The 18,011-nt window shown below is 60.2% G+C and overlaps 2 protein-coding genes across 2 annotated transcripts; one reads left to right on the forward strand and one right to left on the reverse strand.

Moving 5' to 3' along the window:
* Positions 1-10,614: 10,614 nt before the first annotated feature.
* On the reverse strand, positions 10,615-13,488 carry LOC119520357 (proline-rich proteoglycan 2-like). Its single transcript, XM_037818152.1, has 5 exons — positions 13,375-13,488; positions 12,393-12,472; positions 12,055-12,121; positions 11,239-11,371; positions 10,615-10,985 (listed from the first exon to the last, which is right to left on the reverse strand). Exons 1-5 carry the CDS (start codon positions 13,486-13,488, stop codon positions 10,615-10,617), a joined length of 765 nt encoding a protein of 254 aa, XP_037674080.1.
* A 177-nt stretch (positions 13,489-13,665) lies between these two features.
* Positions 13,666-14,184, forward strand: NANOS3 (nanos C2HC-type zinc finger 3). The gene has a single exon (XM_037818153.1). The coding sequence runs from the start codon at positions 13,666-13,668 to the stop codon at positions 14,182-14,184; it is 519 nt and encodes a 172-aa protein (XP_037674081.1).
* The last annotated feature ends 3,827 nt before the right edge of the window (positions 14,185-18,011 follow it).

Consider the following 18,011-nt stretch of genomic DNA (forward strand, 5'->3'; position numbering starts at 1 on the left):
CTGCTTTGTGGCTATTGTAAATAACGCCAGTTTGAACTTTTGTGTCCAAATTTTTGCATGCAAGATTAAATAATATTTTAATGCAACCTTTTAAAAAAAATCAAAATTAATACAAAAAATCCATGATGAACAAGATATCAAAATTGTAAGTAAAGACAGGATCTTCTAGGGCTTGGATTCAGGAATGGTGAGTGAGGTGAATTTGTCCAGGGCAGAGACAGGTTCTGTTCCATCTACTGAGCAACCGAAATGCAGCCAGTCCAAACTGGCATGTGCTGGAGGTACAAAATCCGCCCCCGGTTTTGAAGACTTAGTATTACAAAAAGAAAACTACCACATCTCCTTAGTAATTTGCTTACATATTTGATTCAGGGACATGATTTTGATGACAGATATATACATTTGATTACACACTGATACTCTTGGATATAATTGGGTTAAATAAAACATAGTATTAAAATCAATTTCATCTTTTTACTTTGTTTAACGTGATAACCAAAACATTTTAAAGTTACATACTTGTGGTTGAAAGGGGAAGTTTGGGGTCGTGTATGTTACTAGCATGAAAGCTGGAAGATAAAACATGGGACCACATTACACAGTGAACTCTGTGGTGACTGATTGGGGTTAATAATACAAATATAAGAATGTTTTTTCATGAATTAAACAAGGGTAGCACACAAAAACAAGGTGATAACAATAGGATGGTATATGGGAAGAAAAATACACTTAATGTAAACTATGGGCTATACTAAAAAGTACTATTTTAATATTCTTTCATCAACTTTAACAAAGGTATCACACTAATACAAAGTGTCAACAATAGAGAGGTACATGGGAACACTGTATTTTTTACGTGACTTTTCTGTAAATCTACAGCTTCTCTATTTTTAAAAAATGATAATCTTTTAAAAAACCCACATTATGCTAAGTGAAAGAAACCAGACACAGTGTACTACATATGGTGTGATTCCATTTGTATAAAATGTAAATATAAATGTCTATAGTGGCAGAATTAGATGAGTGGTCACGTAGGGCTGGGGAAGGAGAGAGGGATTGAGAGGTGACTGCTAAGGGGTGTGGGGTTTTTTTTGAAGTAATGAAAAGGTTCTAAAATTGACTGGTGATGAATGCACAACTCCGTGATTATACTAAAAGCCATTGATTGTACACATTGGATGGATTGTATGGCATGTGAATATATCTCAATAAAACTGCTTTTATTGAAAAAAAGAAAAATGAAGTCACACACTTGGCTCACATTTGTGGTTAGTAGTGTACACCGATGGGACCGTGCTGCGTTGCATTTACCATCTCTGTGTCTCTCCCTCCCATCTACTCCTCATGCCACTACCTGATCCCACCGCTGACACCAAGATACCAAGTCAAGCAGCCTTTCTCAGTTGTTAGCGTCCTTGATTTCAGCCCACTTCCTCCTTGGTCTTAGGATACCACATCCTCCTCAGTCTTTTTTGTGGGAAAGTATGCCGGTTTGGATGTATCATGTCCCCCAAAGCACCATGTTATTTGATGCAACCTTGTGGGGGCAGACGTATTGGTGTTGATTAGGTTGGAGTCCTTTGATTGAGTGTTTCCATGGAGATGTGACTCAATCAACTGTGGGCGAGTCCTTTGATTGGATACTTTCCATGGAGGTGTTACCCCACCCATTCAGGGTGGGTCTTCGTTGAATCACTGGAGTCTTATAAAAGAAGGAGGAGCTGCAGCCAAGAGAGACACTGAAGAATGCACAGGAGCTGAGAGTGCAGCTGGGACACAACCTGGGATCAGCAGATGCCAGCCACATGTCTTCCCAGCTAACAGAGGTTTTCTGGATACCATTGACCTTCCTTTGGTGAAGGTACCCTATTGTTGATGCCTTAGCTTGGACACTTTATGGTCTTAAGACTGTAACTTTGTAACCAGATAAACCCCCTTTATAAAAGCCAATCCATTTCTGGTGTTTTGCATAACAGCAGCATTAGCAAACCAGAACAGAAGGCTTCTACTCCTTGAAACACCATGCTCCCCGGGGCTCACCTCTCCAATGTCTGTCCGATTGCACCTGCACCCTGAGTTTTGATCAGCACATATCGATGGCCACCTCTTTGAACATCTCCTGGGTGTCCTCCAGGTGCCTTGGACACTTCCCTCTACATAAAACTCTCCAAGGATGAGGTTAAGTCTTGGTTGAGGCAGTGGTTCCCCAACTGTATGCATTTGTCAGGGCTCAAAGAACTGTAAAAAGGATGGATTTTTCTCTTCTTCAGTAAACCTGGCTGTAAATAAAACCCTCCCAAGCTTTCCCTCTTACGTCTGAGCTCCTCACTGGGTGACAAAGCCCTGCAGAACCTCGCCTCCTCCAGAGCCTTCCCTGATTGCACCTCCAAACCCCAGGCTGGGCTCAGCTCCCGCCCTGTCCACCCTTGTGTTTCCGGCTCTTGACCACGAGCACTTTGCATTGGAGGCAGCTGGCTATGAGGCTGACCCCCCTGGCATGCCCAGATAATGCCCAGCTCCACGTCCGCTTCCCCCCCATCCCACAGCCGTCCCAAGGGACTGATACATTGGCTCAAGAACAGTGAACTTCTCAGGGAAGTTTCCTGTCCATGGCAGCTGACACAAGTCCAGGAGATAGACAAGAAACAAGATATGCACGTTCAGAGGCAATAGGGTAAAATGGGAAAATTGGTGATGGGGAAAAAAAATTAAGGGGTGTGAATATAAAACAAGGAGTCTGGGAATATCACCAAGGAAGTGACATTTGAGCAGAGACGCGGAGGTGAAGGGGAGAGCAGCATGGGTGTCCGGGGGCAGCAAGTCCCTAATAGGACAGCCTGTGCAAAGGTCCCGAGGCCGTCCTGTGTATGATGAGTTAGAGGAGCAGCAAGGAGTATGGCTAGAGCAGAGTGAGCGGGGGCAGAGCAGGATAAGAAGGAGGAGATGAGGGCAGGGGGGTGGCAGGGGCAGATCATGCCTTGTGAGTCACAACGAGGAATTGGAATTTTACCCCGAGGGAGATGGGAGCCCTGGAGGGTTCTGGAGAGAGGAGGGACAGGGCCTGACTCAGGTGCTCACAGGCGCCCTCTGGCTGCAGTGGGGGAAACAGACTGTGGGACGTGGGGGCAGGTAGAGCAGTGGTTCAGAGGAGGGCTGACGGGGGCTGGAGCAGGGTGGAGGCCCTGGAGGGGATGCAAAGCAGTCTAACTCTGAAGGGACAGTAACCAAATTTGTTACTGGATTGCCTAAGAGTCCGGGAAACTCCAAGGTTTTGGCAGCTGGAAGGATGGAGCTGGTTTGTCTTGGAGGAAACGAGTTCCCAGCCTGGGCCCAATCTGCTTCCCAGCCTGGAATGTCTCTGTCCAAACTCTGATGTGTGCAGAGAAAGGTGACCCCACAGCCTGCTCAAGGCTCTCTCCTGGCTGATTCCTGAGTGTGCAAATTACACACCCATAAGGGCTCACACAGGCAGGACCCCCCTCCATGATCCCATGCAGCACCCAGTATCCAATGCCCACAGCCTAGGGCCTCTGGGAGCTGGGGTTTGGGGTTGATGGAACAGAGAAGGTCCTCTTGGTTCACACACCCACCGGTCCCCATCTGGGTCCCTGAAGAGACCCCAAGGGGGCAGGAGGGGACCTGGGGTGGGAAATTGCTCCGGGAGAGGTTCAGGAAGGGGCACTGCTGAGTCATAGCCCAGGGCTCCCCCTATGAGTCAGCACTGGCAAGGGACCCAGGAACCGGGGGCTGGGGAGGTGGGGAGAGCAGTTCTCACGCCCAGAGGAACCAGGCATCCAGGGCCCTGGGGCTCCCCCAACCCCATGACCCACCAGCACCCCTCCCATCCAGTGCTCAGCTCCCAGTTATTAGGAGGAGTCTGGGGGTGATCACAAAGCCAAGGGTGGACTAGCTACTGGGCCAGGATCCCGGAATCCTCTCTCCTGGTCTGACCCAGTTCAGGAATGCAGAAGCTGCCCGCCCAAGGGACGTGTTGCAGCAAGAAGGAGTAGAATTAGACATTAAGAGGGACCACGTGGGAGGGCGGCACTCATGGGGACGTCAGTTCCGGGGGGCTTTATTTGAAAGGAGCGCCTTTCTTCCATCTGGTCCCAGCCTGGGGCTCTGGGCAGTGTCTTCAGCTCCTTGGGGGGGAGGAAAGAGAGGGGTGTGGAGATCCAGACCCGGCCCCTACCCCAGGGTGGCTCTGGAGTCTGCTGCCCCCTACCGGTAGCGATGGGAAGCTCGGGGGCAGGAGAGGCTGCCCAAGTGCATTTTCTGGCAGATCCTGGAGCAAGGAGGTGGGGGAAAGGCCCAGGAGGGCTTCTCACACCGAATCCCAGCTCTGCCGCTTGCAAGCTGTGCAACCCCGGGCAAAGCGCAGCCCCTCTCTGGGCCTCGGCTGCCCCTCTGTCAAAGGGACAACAGTCACATCACCGGCTTGCTGGGAAGCGTCTGAGATGACGACAGTCCCACTGGGATGGGGAAGAGGAGCCAAGACCCCCACCTCGGGGCCCCACCCGCCAGCTACAGCAAATATTTCCTGCCTCAGAGGGTCTGGTGGATGGGAGATGCGGCTTATGTCTGTGGGATGGATGAGTGAGCCCATGAATGAATGAATGAAGGAATGAAGGGTGTATACACCAAAGCACACCCCCTCTCCTTTTCAGTTGGAAAAGCTGGAGGGAGGGCACAAAGCTGACCCACCTGCTGAGTCCCAACCGCTGTTTACTCCCACCATCTCCTCCTTACAGCACACCCCAAACCCCTGGGGAATTGCCCCCTTTTGGGGGGAGTTAGTTACAGGGATCCTGGGGAAATCTGCCCTCCTGGGCTAGCTGGAGCTCGGCTTTCTCTGCCCAGACCTGAAGGAAGGTGGGTGTGGCAAAGAGGGGGACCCATCAAGGAGAAACTGAGGCAAGACTGTGATCAGGGAGCTCCAGGGGATGGTAATGACCAGGGAGGGTGGGGTCGTGGCTCTGTAAGGGTTAAGACCTGGGCTTTGGGAGCGTGGGGGGTGGCAGGTCTCCAACCCCCTCTCGGATGGAGATGGGGTGGGGCATAAATAAATAAGCAGAATGAAAAATCTTGTCAGCTTGGCCTGAGCCAATGGGAGGTGCTACAGCCTGCCCTGCCCTGACCTCCTTCCACCGCCATGGTGGCCGCGGTGGGCTGGGGGCTGGGTGTGCGCCTGGAGCATGTGGGGTTGTGTATATCCGTGGAGGGAATCTCAGGCAGTGACAAATCTGTGTGTCCAATGCCTGCTGTGTGAGCTCATGTACCTGGCGTGTGTGTACGTGTGTGAGGGGACATCTCTGGTGCATGGGGTGGGGGCAGCCTCGGCCTGTGTCCAGCTTGTGTGTCCACCTCCTGGGTGTGGCCTGTGCACCTGATGGTCCCAGCAGATACCCAAGTCCCCCAGTTGTCCACCTGGGCCCTGGGTGGCTCTGTGAATTCTTGTATTCCTTCCCCTGCCCCCAGCATACTTCTAAGTGAATGGTTGTGCCTATATCTGTATGTCTGTGAACTTCGTGTGTCTGTGTGTGCCTCTGGACTTGTCTAGGTGTGTCTGGGTGTTGTGGCCATCCTCCTCATGTCCCGGCACCCGTGTGTCTGAGGATTTTCCCCGCGTGCCTCTGACTGAGCTCCTCCTTGCCAATTCCAAGTTCTAAGGACAGTTTCTCTTGTCCGTGGACGTTGGGTGGCTGCGAGGTTGGCAGGTGTCTGTGCGCCCCTGGGTGTTCCCACGCGGGTATCTCCGTTTTGTGGACATCCTCCTGTGTGGCCGAGAGGCCAGGGCCGACTCGGGGACCCCCTCCCGTGGGTGTGTGTCTCGCGGCCCGCACCCCTTCCCTGCCTGGGGCCCGCGTGCCTTTGTGCGCCTCTGAGGTCTGCGTGCGTCTGGGTCCCTGCGTGTGCCCGCTCGCGCCCCCGGGTCCCCGTGTCCCCTGTGCGGGCCCCGGGAGCCGCGTCCCGACGCCCTGCGCACCTCCCCGCGGGCGGCCTGGGGCGCGCACGGGGCCGCGGCTGGACCCACCGCCCGGCGCGGCGCGGGGAGGGAGGGAGGGGGCGGCCGCGGCGGGGAGCGCGGGCACGTCACCGAGACAGACAGGCTGGCGGGCGGGAGGCGGCGGCCGCGGGTTCGAGCCGGCGCCGGGCCCCGCGGCCCCCTCCCCGGCGCGGCCTGGGGCGCCCCCGGCCCGGCCCCGCGGAGCCGCCCGAATGCCCTTTCCCGGGCGGGCGCCTGGGCTCGGGGGGCCCCCGGTCCGGGCAGCTTCGGGAAAGCAAGCGGAGATCCGCGGCGGCGGCGGCGGCGAGCGAGGTGAGCGCGGGCGCCGGGCGGGCCGGGGAGCGCCGGGGGTCTGCGCGGGGTCGGGCCGCAGCCCCCGGGCGCACCTGCTGGCGGCCCCGGGGTTGGGGGAGCCCCGGCCTCTGCGGCCCGGCCCTCCATTGTTGCGGCGGCTGGGGAAAGGGGGCGGGGAGGCCCGGCGACATCGCTCTGCTGTCGCCTTCGCCGAGCAGGGGCGACGGGAGGGCCAGATCCCCCCACCTCCGAACCACCGCGGACCGGCCCCCAAGTCCCCTAGCCGGGGCCGCCGAGGGGAGGGCGGGCCGAGCTGCTTGCGCGGGGCGGGGACGCACGACGGGGGGGAGGGACTGGGGGCGGCCGCGGGGTCCCCGGACACCTGAAGGCGCGGAGAGCGGCGAGCTTTGTTCTGGGGGAAGCCGAGCGGGCGGGGGCCTCGGACCCCCAGGAGCTGGCCGAAACTCCGGCCCCGCGCGCGCCTTCGGGCGGGCGCCCCCCGGCCAAGTTCACGGGCGCGCGGGCCTGCGCGGGGCCTGGCTGCAGCCGGGGGCCGGAGGCTGCAACGGTGCCGTCTCGGGGCCGCCCGCCGGCATGTCATTACCGGCGACCGCGGGGCATTTACTGAGGCTCCAAACTGGGCCGTAGAAAGGAAAAATGGCCCCGAATCCCAGGCTCGGGGAGCCCTTTTTAAAGGGACAGGGAGCCTTTCACATGGACCCCGCCCTGGAGGGCCTGCTGGGGGTGGAGGGATGGAGAAGCCCCCTCATTGGCTGATGGGGCTGCGAGTCCCCCCCCCACTTTGGTTCCCCACCCCCCATCTCCATTCCCACCCATTTCCCCCACCCTGGGCTGCTCCACCCATATCCTTTTAGAGCTACAATGAGCTACTCACAAATCAGTGACAAGGACCCCAAATCCAGACACCCACAAGTGGACCCGTTAACACTCACAGCCGGGGTCACCCAGGGTAACACGGATGCACACACGTGCACACAGGCAGTCGCCCACAATAACACCGCCACGTGTGTGCACACAACACCCACAGTGACGTGGACGTCCAGGGCTGACACCAGAAAAACACGGCCACACGGAAACAGCCAGCCACCACGGAGGGCAGTTGCAGCAGAGACATACAGCCTTGCTCTCACCAGCATGACACGCAGACACACAGATGCACGGATGCTCACCGTCACCCTGTCACCCACAGGCTGTCACTGGGAGTAACACTAACAACCACACAACCACAGATACATAAACTCCCCAACACAGGCACACATAGACATTGTTACCCAAAACAGCACAACCATGCACACGTACACATCCATGTGCTCATGCAGGCAAGGGTGCACACAACACACACACACACACAAATGGCACAAGAGGTGCAGAGACACTGAAGTCTGACTGTGGGTGAAAGCAGTCCTGGCATGCACACATACAGAGCCCCCCACAAACAGACATGCATGCTGATGCACACGCAGCTGTCCGCAGTGAAACTGAATGTCTAAGATGCACACAATGACCCTGTCACACACAAAGATATGTGGACACTTCCAGTAGTCACACCCATTGTCACCCATCCTAACACTTGGTTTGCATGCAGACAGCCAACATAACTACAACATAGCTAACACATAACACGCTCAGACCCCATGTGCACACACAGATAGTGTCCCCCTGGAAATGGGACACAGGGGCTTGCAGAAACCCACAACAGCTTACACCCAAAATCCCACCTTTGTTCACTGAGCATCTGCTATGTCCCAGCTCCGGGACCAAGCTGCAAACAACAGAGAAAAATCCCTGCCTTCCTGGAGCCGACATTTTAGTAAGGGATGAGGAGACTGTAATGGGATGACACATAGACTACAGTCACCCGAAGTGACACTGACAGACGCCAGCCTCCTCATACACTGGCTCACACGTCGACCTGCAATTACCCACAATTAGCCTGATGCACACCCACGAGAGCAGTGACATCCACACACAAACAGAAGCCCACGGGATGCTGGCACACGCACACACACACACACATGCACACATGCACCTGGCGTTGAGACAGCACACACCCACCTGGACTTACAGATGCCCACGGCCCCCCGAAAGAGCTCGGACCCAAAGCCCACTGTGGGCCCCCTTAGTTACAGCCACTCGCCGCCCACACTCACTCAGACGGAGCCCACCCCCATCCAGCCCCAGGGTCTTCCTGCACCTGGGGGGGGCTTGGTGGAGGTGTCTGAATTTTCCACCCACCTGCTCTGCAGTCACCAGCCCAGCCCCGGAGAAGCCGGAGCCGCTTGCCTGCCCCCCCAAACCCCCAGCCCTGGCCCCACATCCGGTGGAGACTGCAAAGGAAGTTAACGGTGCACCCGCCACCCACGGTCTGGGCAGGACAGGCGAGTGCCTTGTCTGGGGACCCTGGCATGAGGGGAAGGCGGGGAGATGGTCTTGGGGAGGCGGGTGGGAACCTGGGAGGTCGTGCAGGTGTGGCTGGAACAAGGCGCCCTCTGCCCGCCAGTCTAGACAGGTTGGGTCACCCCCTGTGGACCACCCCCAGGCTCACACTGTCACTGCACCCCCCATAATGGGCTCTTTGTCTGCCAGGTCCTGACCACCTCCTCCCCTTGGAACCCCCAGGCAGAGATGAGCACACACACAAGAGGGCACACAAATGTGGACAAACACACAAACACACACATAGGGGTACACAAAGATACGCATGGGGACAGACCCAGCTGCACACACAGGGACAACATACACACACAGGGACACACAGGGACACACACATACACAGATACACACAGGCTACCAACACCCTCTGGAAGCTGGGGGGTCTCTAACTGCCCCCCCCCACCTTGTTCTTCAACTTGGTGAAGCAGAGCTGCCTCGGCCTACCCTTGCCATCTGTCACCGCCGGGACCTTTCACCTCTGACCCTGACCCCAGACCTGCGCCAGCTGCCCTGTCTTCCTGGAGCTCTGGGTGGGGGGGAGCTGCCCCCCCCTTTATACCCAGCCCCTGCCCAGACAGACATTCCCAGCTGGGGTGGGGGCTCCTGGGGGCTAAGGATGATGAGGGAGAGGCAAAACGAGGGTCCCCGAGGGCCCTAAAAGGCAGCCAACCCTGCCCCATGGCCCGGGTTTGGGGGTGTGAGGAAACAGGGCCCCCAAACCCCCTCCCTGCTGGGCTTCAAAGTTAGACCAAGACCAGCGGGGCCCTCGGACGGCCTCGGGGGGCCCCAGACCCAGACGGATGTGGTCAGATCAGAGGGGCGTGGGTGGGTGACCCCCACAGGCCAGCACACCAGGAGTCAGCGCCCTGCACACACGGGACAGAGGGTGACACGGGGTGTGAAGAGCCAGCCACATAAGGCAGACCTAGACGGCTCCGGACAGACAGACAGACAGACACAGGCCGGGAGCCCCAGAGAAACACAGGCCCGTCCGGGGCACAGCCAGACCCAGACAGGCGACCCCGGCTGACAAAGAGACGGGCGGACCCAGACAGACCCGGAGGGCGGGAGAACGGCCACGACCGCGGGCAAAGGGAGTCAGACCCCGGGGCGGGCCAGACAGCGCCGCCCCCTGGGCTGGGAGCCCCGCCCCCTTGCCCCGGCACCGCCTTCCCGGGGAGACCCCTTACAGGGACCCCAGCCCTTGGCAGGGAAGCAAGTGGAGGGGAGGCACTGAGGGCGAAGGGGTGTCTTGGGGCGCCCCCCCCGGGGCCACAGGGTCTCTTGCCCGATTCAAAGCTTTTGAGGAACAGCCGCGCCCCCCTGACACCTGAACTCTCAGAAGTTTCACTCTCCCCATCGATACAATGGGTGTCCCCCAAATGGCCAAATGGGAGGGATGCTCATAAAGCGCTATACGATTATTATTATTATTTCATTACCCTGCCCTCCTAAGCCACCCTCCGCCCCCGGTTTCTGGGCTTGCTTCTCCCTGGCTCCAGGATGCTCAGGCCGGACACCCCGCGCCTGATGGGCTCCGCGCCCCATTCTCCTCGCCACCCCTCGAGAGGGAGGCCCCCTAGGCCCAAGGGCCTGGACGCCGTGGGGCGGGGGTGAGGAGGGGGGTGAAGGGAAGCAGCCTAATGGGGGTCCGCCGGCCGCGGGTGGGGGTGGATGGGTCGAGGGGGGCGGCGCCCCATTCCGGGCTTGGGGTGGGGACAGGACTAGACCCCAGCGAGGGGGAACCGAGTAGGCGGGTTCTGGGGTCGGGGTCCCTTGGGGGTGGTAGGGGAGTTTCATGGGGGTGGGCCCCGTGGGGCTGGGCTCACTGAGGGCGGGCTGGGGGACTCCGTGGGGGTCTAGGTGGGCGGGCTTGAGGGGAGGGCCCTAAGGGGGCGGGGCTCTGTGGCGGGGGCGGGCTCTGAGGGCGGGGCCCGGGGGCGGCCCCGAGGGGAGCGGGGCTCTTTGAGAACAGATTTAGGGGGCGGATCTATGGGGGTTGGGTTTGGGGGACGGGCTCCCCGGAGGCCTGATGGACAGGCTGTAGGGGGAGGGTCTGAGGGGCAGGTGACGGGTGGGTGGGCCTGAAGGGGCGGGTCTTGGGGGGGTGGGGCCTTGGTCCGCGGCTTCTGGGGGTTGGTCTGAGGGGGCAACTCTAGGTGGGTACTCGGGGGCGAGTCCTGAGAGCTGCGCAGGCTCCTGCCCTCACACCTGTGGTCCCCGGCCCATGCTGGGGTTACAACAGGGGTTTCCTTTGGGGCTCAGTGTCCCCCTTAGTGAAATGGGAGGGTCCAGAAAATTTGAACGTCCCTCTCCAGGACTTCTGGGGTCTCCTGACCCAGGTGGGGGAGGGGGACCGGCCTCCCCTTTCCTTGGTCGCCGCTTGCAATGGGGGGAGTCGATGGGGATGCAGGCTTGAGCAGAGTTGGGGTGTCCCTAAAACTCTGCACAGTCCCTGGGGGAGGACCTGCGTGTCACTTTACGGACGAGAAAATGGGGGGTGGTGGCAGCATCTTGCTGCGGTAGGGCCTGAGCGCACTCGTTTTTGAGGCCTGAGGGTTGGCGGCCGTGCACCCCTACATCACAGCCCGAGTCCTCCGGTGCTCGCGGGAGCCCCTGGCAGCGGGCGGGCCCCCTCTTTGGTCCTCGCTCTTTCCCCGGGGTGGGTAAAAGGGACCCGCGGGTAGCTCTGGCTGCCGCCCCGACGGCCCCACACCCCACCGCACCCCACCCACGGCCTTCCTTGGTTTTCACCCTTGCAAAGCCCAGCACTGACCACTCCCCAGGGGGCTGTTGTGATTCATCAACAATTGTGCCCGGAACACAGTGGGGCCAGCAAAGGGATTACATTGTATTAAAATCACTTGTTTATCTGCCCATTGGACTGGGCGCCCGCAGGGGCAGGGAGGTATTGAGGGCAGACATCTCTGGCAGACATCTGGGGGCCAGATGGACGCCCCCCGCCCACCCCCATGCCTCTGGCTGCCACGCCCTTTGGCCTCAGTCTCCCCAACTGCCTCTCATACAGCCTGTGGGTTCGAGGGGGTGAGGAAACCGGGGCACCCCAGCCTGGCTTCTGGGGTACAGGAGCCCCCGAGTATTTACTGTGCTGCTTGTCATGCTCCCCGCTTTTCCCAGGCACCCAGTGGCTGGCTGAGTTCATCAAGAGACAGGGGGCCCCTTCGTCCCCTCGCCTTCCTGAGTGGGGGTGTCCCTGCCCCCCACACTTGACCCCTGGAGGAACCAAGGGTTTGGGGGAACATTCAACCTGTCGGTGAGTTTGGGCAGCTCAGGCAAACCATCGACCGTTGAGTGGACCCCGAGGCCTGGAACTGCCGTCCGCCTGTCTGGACCCCGGCCTGGGATCTGGGGGTGTGGGGTGGGAGTGGGGGGCGCTAGCAGGGGAGCACGCCCCCTCCCTCGGCCACAGTGAAGGTCACAATCAACATTCATTGTTGTCGGTGGGTTGTGAGGACTGGAGGCCAGACCCGCCAGCAGATGAATGTCACTGTGGCTGGGTCAGACGCGGCCTGGGGGGGGCGGGAGGGGGGACAGGACCCACCCCCGGCGCCCACCCCCACCCCCCACCCCCCAGAAACCCCGCAGCCCGGACCTCGCCCTGACCCAACCCTCTTACCCGTTGGGATCCCGATGGACGTGGAATGGATGAGGGGGATAAATCTTGGAGGGCTTCGTGGTGGTGGGGGCAACCACAGGCTGGGGGAGGCCGCCAAAAAAAAAACCTTCCTGAAAGGGGCATGGAGAAGCTCCCTGGAAGACTCAGTAAAGGCTTCTTGAATGAATGAATGAATGAATGAATGAATGAATGGAATGGGTAAGGGGTGCGGTCCCCTTTTCTGTGTCCCAGTCCTGGGACCAGGTTTCCCACCCAGCCCCGCTGCCTTGTGCTCGCTTCACCCTCCTGCTTGCCCACCGTGCACCGTTGCACACGCAGATCCCACCTGGGTGCGCTCCCGGCCACCCCCACCCTCCCGGGGCTGAGCTGAGGGAGCCGGGGAGGGCAGAGAAGACAGATGGCCGAGTGCGTCTCCCCCGTTAGGATCTCCGGTGCCTCCGCTTCACCCCCCTTCTCACCCCGTAGTGTTTGCTTTCACCCCCTCCCCACCCTTGGGCAGCAACGGGAGGGTCCCCTGTAACTGGCTGGGGGAGGCAGGCTTTCGGGCTTGCCTACTGTAAACAACCCCGATCCATGGGCAGGGGGTTTCCTACCTCGGCTTGTTCATCCATGAAATGGGAATTCAGCTGGGATCGTGGGTGCCCTCGCCCTCACGTCTCCGGATTCAACCCCTTTCCAGAAGCTGCCGGGGCAGCCTCGGCACTGCCCACCCCCATCCCCACCCCGAGAGCCCTAGGGGCACCTGGCCCCTTCTCCAACCCAGGGTTAGGAAGAGAAAAGCTACTAAGTTACTGAAATCTTCCCTGCCTGCCTTTGGGGTGGGGCTCCCGGCTCCTCCGTCACACTGAGGGGCAGGAGGGGTGGCCCTCCTCCAGGGAGAGAAGTGCCAGGGGCAGCCCCCTCCCAGTGCCCTCGGTGGGGTGTGGCTCCAGATTGCAAGGGAGCCCCCTGCAGCCTGGGTCCTCCTGCTCCCCACCCCCACCCCCTGGGAATCCAGGCAGCCCCAGGGCAGGTGCATGAATGGAGGGAGAGGGGCAGCAGCTCGCAAGCCCCCCAGTGACAGTAAGGAGCCGCCCACAGCCTGCTCCTCCCCCATCGCACCCCCTCAAAGAGGTAAAAGGAGGGAACTGACAGCCCAGACTCCCAGGCTCCAGAGAGGGGAAGGGAGGGGTGTGGAGGCAGGGGCCGAGGGTCTGCACTTCTCCCAGGCAGGGTTGCATCTCTGTCTGTCCCCCTGCTTGGCACGCGTTGCCCGGGCCTGCCCCTCCCAGCCATGGGGACCTTTGACCTGTGGACTGATTACCTGGGGCTGGCGCGTCTGGTGGGGGCTCCGCGGGGGGAAGAGGAGCCCGAGGCCAGGCTGGACCCCCAGCCAGAGCCCGCGCCGGGACCGGGGGGTCAGAGGCCCAGCCCGGAATCCCCGCCAGCCCCGGAACGCCTGTGCTCCTTCTGCAAACACAACGGCGAGTCGCGGGCCATCTACCAGTCCCACGTGCTCAAGGACGAGGCGGGCCGGGTGCTCTGTCCCATCCTGCGGGACTACGTGTGTCCGCAGTGCGGGGCCACGCGCGAGCGCGCCCACACCCGCCGCTTCTGCCCGCTCACCGGCCAGGGCTACACCTCGGTCTACAGCTACACCACCCGCAACTCGGCCGGCAAGAGGCTGGCCAGGCCCGACAAGGCGCGGTCGCAGGACGCGGGGCAGCGCCGAGGAGGAGGAGCAGGTGCCTGGGGTACTGGGGGGCTGGGGGGCTGCTTGGAGGGTCCTGCCCTGGCTGCCTCGGGCATCTGACTGGGCCTCTGTGATGTGGGATTAACCCCAGCACCCACCTCAAAGGGTTGGGGAGTGGATGGTGGTGGTGGAGAGAATCTGAGCAGAGAGCTTAAAACAGCGTTCCGGAAGTTTTGTCCAGGGTGGGGAAGCTGGGGCTGGGGTCGACTGTAGGGCCTTGGGCCAGTTGCCCTCCCTCGCTGGGCCATGGGGAGACATGCCGTCCTTTCCCGGGAGGAGGGCTGCAGGGCACAGTGGTGGGATCAGGTGGTAGTGGGGGGGGACAGCAAAGGTTCCAACCCCATGCGGGCCTTAGGAGCTGTGTGGCCTGGGGGAAGTTGCTCAGCTTCTCTGAGCCCCAGTCAAGAAGTTTGCTCATCTCTTCTGGGCCAGGCGCCGGCTCGGGCCAGTGGGTGAACAAGGTCACTCACCTTTGAGAAAGCGGAAGTTAAAATGCAGGGAGATGGGTGCTGAGTGATGGGGGGTGGAGTGGGGGTGGACAGAAGCTCCTGGCCCGGATGAAAAGGCCAGGAGGGCTTCCTGGAGGAAGTGAAAGCCTGGTTCTGTTGGGTGGAGCATGACTCAGGCCTCGGCTTGCATGCAGAACTTCCAAGGCCAGAGAGGGGCTTGTTCGGGAACTTTGCATGTTTTGGATGAAGAAGGGTGTGTGCATGTATGGGGGCGGGGTGGGGCTCCAGATTTCAGGGACAGCCTAGGTCCTTGTGGGTCACCCTAAGGAGTCCAGGGAGCCAGGGAAGGGGCAAGGCCAGATTTGCATGTCGCAGCGAAGGCCCTGGAGGAATGGGTTCGAGAGGGCTGGAAGGGAGGAGGTGTCTGCACAGGACGGAGGCAGCGAGGTTGGAGGGAGACCCTTCCCCTGGGGAGCAGCAGGTTGCACGGGAGACTCTGGGGGGCTGCGGGGACAGAAGCTTAGGAGAGAGCTGCCTTGGAGCTGATCCCATGGCGGCCTCAAATGTCACCCAGGATCTTGTTCAAACGCAGATGCTGGTTCTGCAGGGCTGGGGTGGGGCCTGAGCTTCTGCATTTAGAACCAGCTCCCCCCACGGGGGTGCCATTTGTGTCTCAGGTCTGCAGACAAGGCTTTCAGTGGCAATTATTACAGATGCAGATGCTCTCCTAAGAGAGATCCGTGTTAGCAACTTCAATTGCCTTCGAGGAATTCTGGCGACAGAGGAGGCTGGAGTCTGATGGGGGCAGTGTTGTTGCCTGTTGGGGTGCTGCCTTCCCCATCAGACCGTGATAGGCCCTCGAGGGTGGCGGCTGGACGGGCTCCCCAAAGCTGTGCAGAGGACGCTGGTTAGGGGGCTGGAAGACACCTTCCTGGGGGGAGATGCTGTTCTCTGTGAGGCTGGTGAGGTCCATGCTCTCAGAATCTTCCTGTCTATCCCTTATGTCCAAGGGGGCAGGACAGCTCACTTCCCCGGGCGTCCCTGGTCACTTTCTCCGGGTGTGACAGGCACCCGGGGCAGCACGGCCGGAGTCAGAATTTTCTGTGCTTAGTCTGGGGCTCTGGGTCTCACCAGCGCCCCCCATCCATGAGTGTCACGGGGGCTGCTGTTCCAGGAGGAGCCCCCAGGTGGCACCAGAGACCCGGCGGCCGGGAGGTGGACCCGGGGGCGGTGAGCCAGCAGAGCCTCGCCTTCTGAATTGTTTTCCTCCTCCCCCTTCCCTTTCAAAATCCAGGTTCCAAAGGTGCCGGCGAGTCTTCTGGAGCCTCGTCTGCATCCTGCTGTCCCTCCACTTCCGCCTAGGTGGCCAGCGCGGGGAGGGCGGGGCCCAGGGGTGCTGCCTTCACCAGGGGTTGGGACCCCACTGTCCCCATCCCTGGCTCGGTGGAGGGAGAACTTCGGGGAAGGACCGCCCTGTAGGGACCGGCCTCGGGACCCCCCACCCACCCAGCCTCGGGGGGCTGTCGGGGGAGCAGGGCCTGTGGAAAGGGCAGGGGGTCCCCGGGCTCCCCCACTCTCTCCGCCAAGCTTCCGGCCTGGTGGCAGCCTGCCCTGTTTACACATGTTGAGTCAGCGCTCAATAAATAAATGCCTTAGGAATGAGGCGCGGGCGAGATGGGGTCATGATCACTTGCACCTTGCTGGGGCTGGGGGTGCACCCCTTTTCCCTCCTAGAAACGTGTCAACCAGGTGGGTTTCGCCACCTCTGCTCTCTCCAACTGCTGCTCCCCTCAGGCTCGGGTGACAGCTGGTCTATGCAGATAAAGGGCAACTTGTGGCCCTGAAGCCACTTCTGCCCAGGCTGGTATTTCCAAACTCCTCTCCAGCTGCCCCTGACTTATGACAGGCCAAACGGGGGGACTGTCCCCCACTGGAGGTGGGGTGCTGTCTTGGGGAAATCAAGAGAAAGCTTGACGGAGCCCACTATCCCATCTTTCTCACCAAGGAGCCCATCCTTGAAGGCTTGTATGGCCTCAAGAGATGATGGAGTCACACCCCAGACAGCTCAGAGCCCGGGAAGGGTGAACTGAGGGTGAGGTGTGAGGAGCACACTGGGGGCAGAGAATGGAACTAGACTGCTGGGGGGTCTGATGGCCGACGCCTTGGGCAGAGGGCACTGTGGTGGGGTCTCCTTGGGAGATGGGACATCATAGAGGAATTTCTCCTGGGTGCTGGCACTGAGGGGAACCCCCCCACACCCCCTGCCTCCTCGATCCCCGAGGTCTTGCTGTCTTGGCCTCGAGGGCAGTGGGTGGCAGTGTTGGGGAAGCTGGCACCCCGGGAAGCAGCTCAGCTGTGGGCCCCCCATCCCAGCCCACACCTTCTCCTGGGTGAGGGGGGAGAATTGGATGTGGCAGGTCTCTTCTGCCTTTGGCTTCTCCAACCTGGGAGGGCGGCTGGGGTGAGCTGGAGTGGGAGGGGCTCTTGGAGATGCCCTGCAGTCCAGGTTTGGGGAGAGAACAAGGAAACAGGAGAAAAGCACAGCCCTGGCTCCCTAGAGGCCATAAGCATGAGTGATGTTAGGGACATACACTCCCGCTACCCTTCAGCTGAATGCAAACCACTAACGGCAAACCAAGCAAAGGGGCAAGAGACAGGACCAGGGCAAACTGGGGTCTGGTGGGGGGTTGTTCATGGAAGGAGTTGGGCGTTAAGCCTGGAGAGGTGCTGAGACCCTGACCCTCCTCACTCCCCACTGCAGTGGGAGGAGGGCCCTGCATGCTGGAGGAGTTGGGGTGAGGGGGGCATTGGCTGCGGGAGCCACAGGCAGAGCCTCTCTTGAAGTTGCTGGTCTGGGCAGCCTCAGGGTGACTGGTGGAACCGAAGCATCAGTTTCCCTGCGGTGGGGATGGCAGGGGTGGGGCCAGCACCAGTGGAGCTGGTGCCAAGGTTTACGTGGACTAGACCTGTAGCGCCTCCCCAGTCACCCCACAAGAAGTAGCCATGTGTGCATCCCTAGCAGGGCCCCGGACTGCTTCCCTGCAACCTGGGGGCTGAAAGCGGCTCATCCCTTCCGTGCAGAGTGACGGAGCAGAGGGCTGCAGGCTGGGGGGCTCTGGCACACCCGCTGTGTCTCAGTGGGTTTAAGGCTCTGCAAAGCATCCCCGTGTGTGCTTGAACGTATGCCTTCAGGCACATGGCCCTGTGCACACCCAGCCACCCCGAGGGGAGGAGAGAACACTCAGTAGCTTTGTGCGGACCCCTTGACCTGCGTCAGCAGCAGGACCCCTCCTCTGCTTCCAGGGTGGATGAGAAGTGAGCAGCGAGGAGGGGGCCCACCCATCGCTGGGGAGGTGAAGGAGAAAAGTGACGGGCTTCGGGCAGAAAGTCACGGAACCCAGGTGCCTCAACCCCAGACAGCAGGTCACGGGACCTTGC

This window comes from Choloepus didactylus, chromosome 25 (assembly GCF_015220235.1).
Source record: "Choloepus didactylus isolate mChoDid1 chromosome 25, mChoDid1.pri, whole genome shotgun sequence".
NCBI lineage: Eukaryota > Metazoa > Chordata > Mammalia > Pilosa > Megalonychidae > Choloepus > Choloepus didactylus.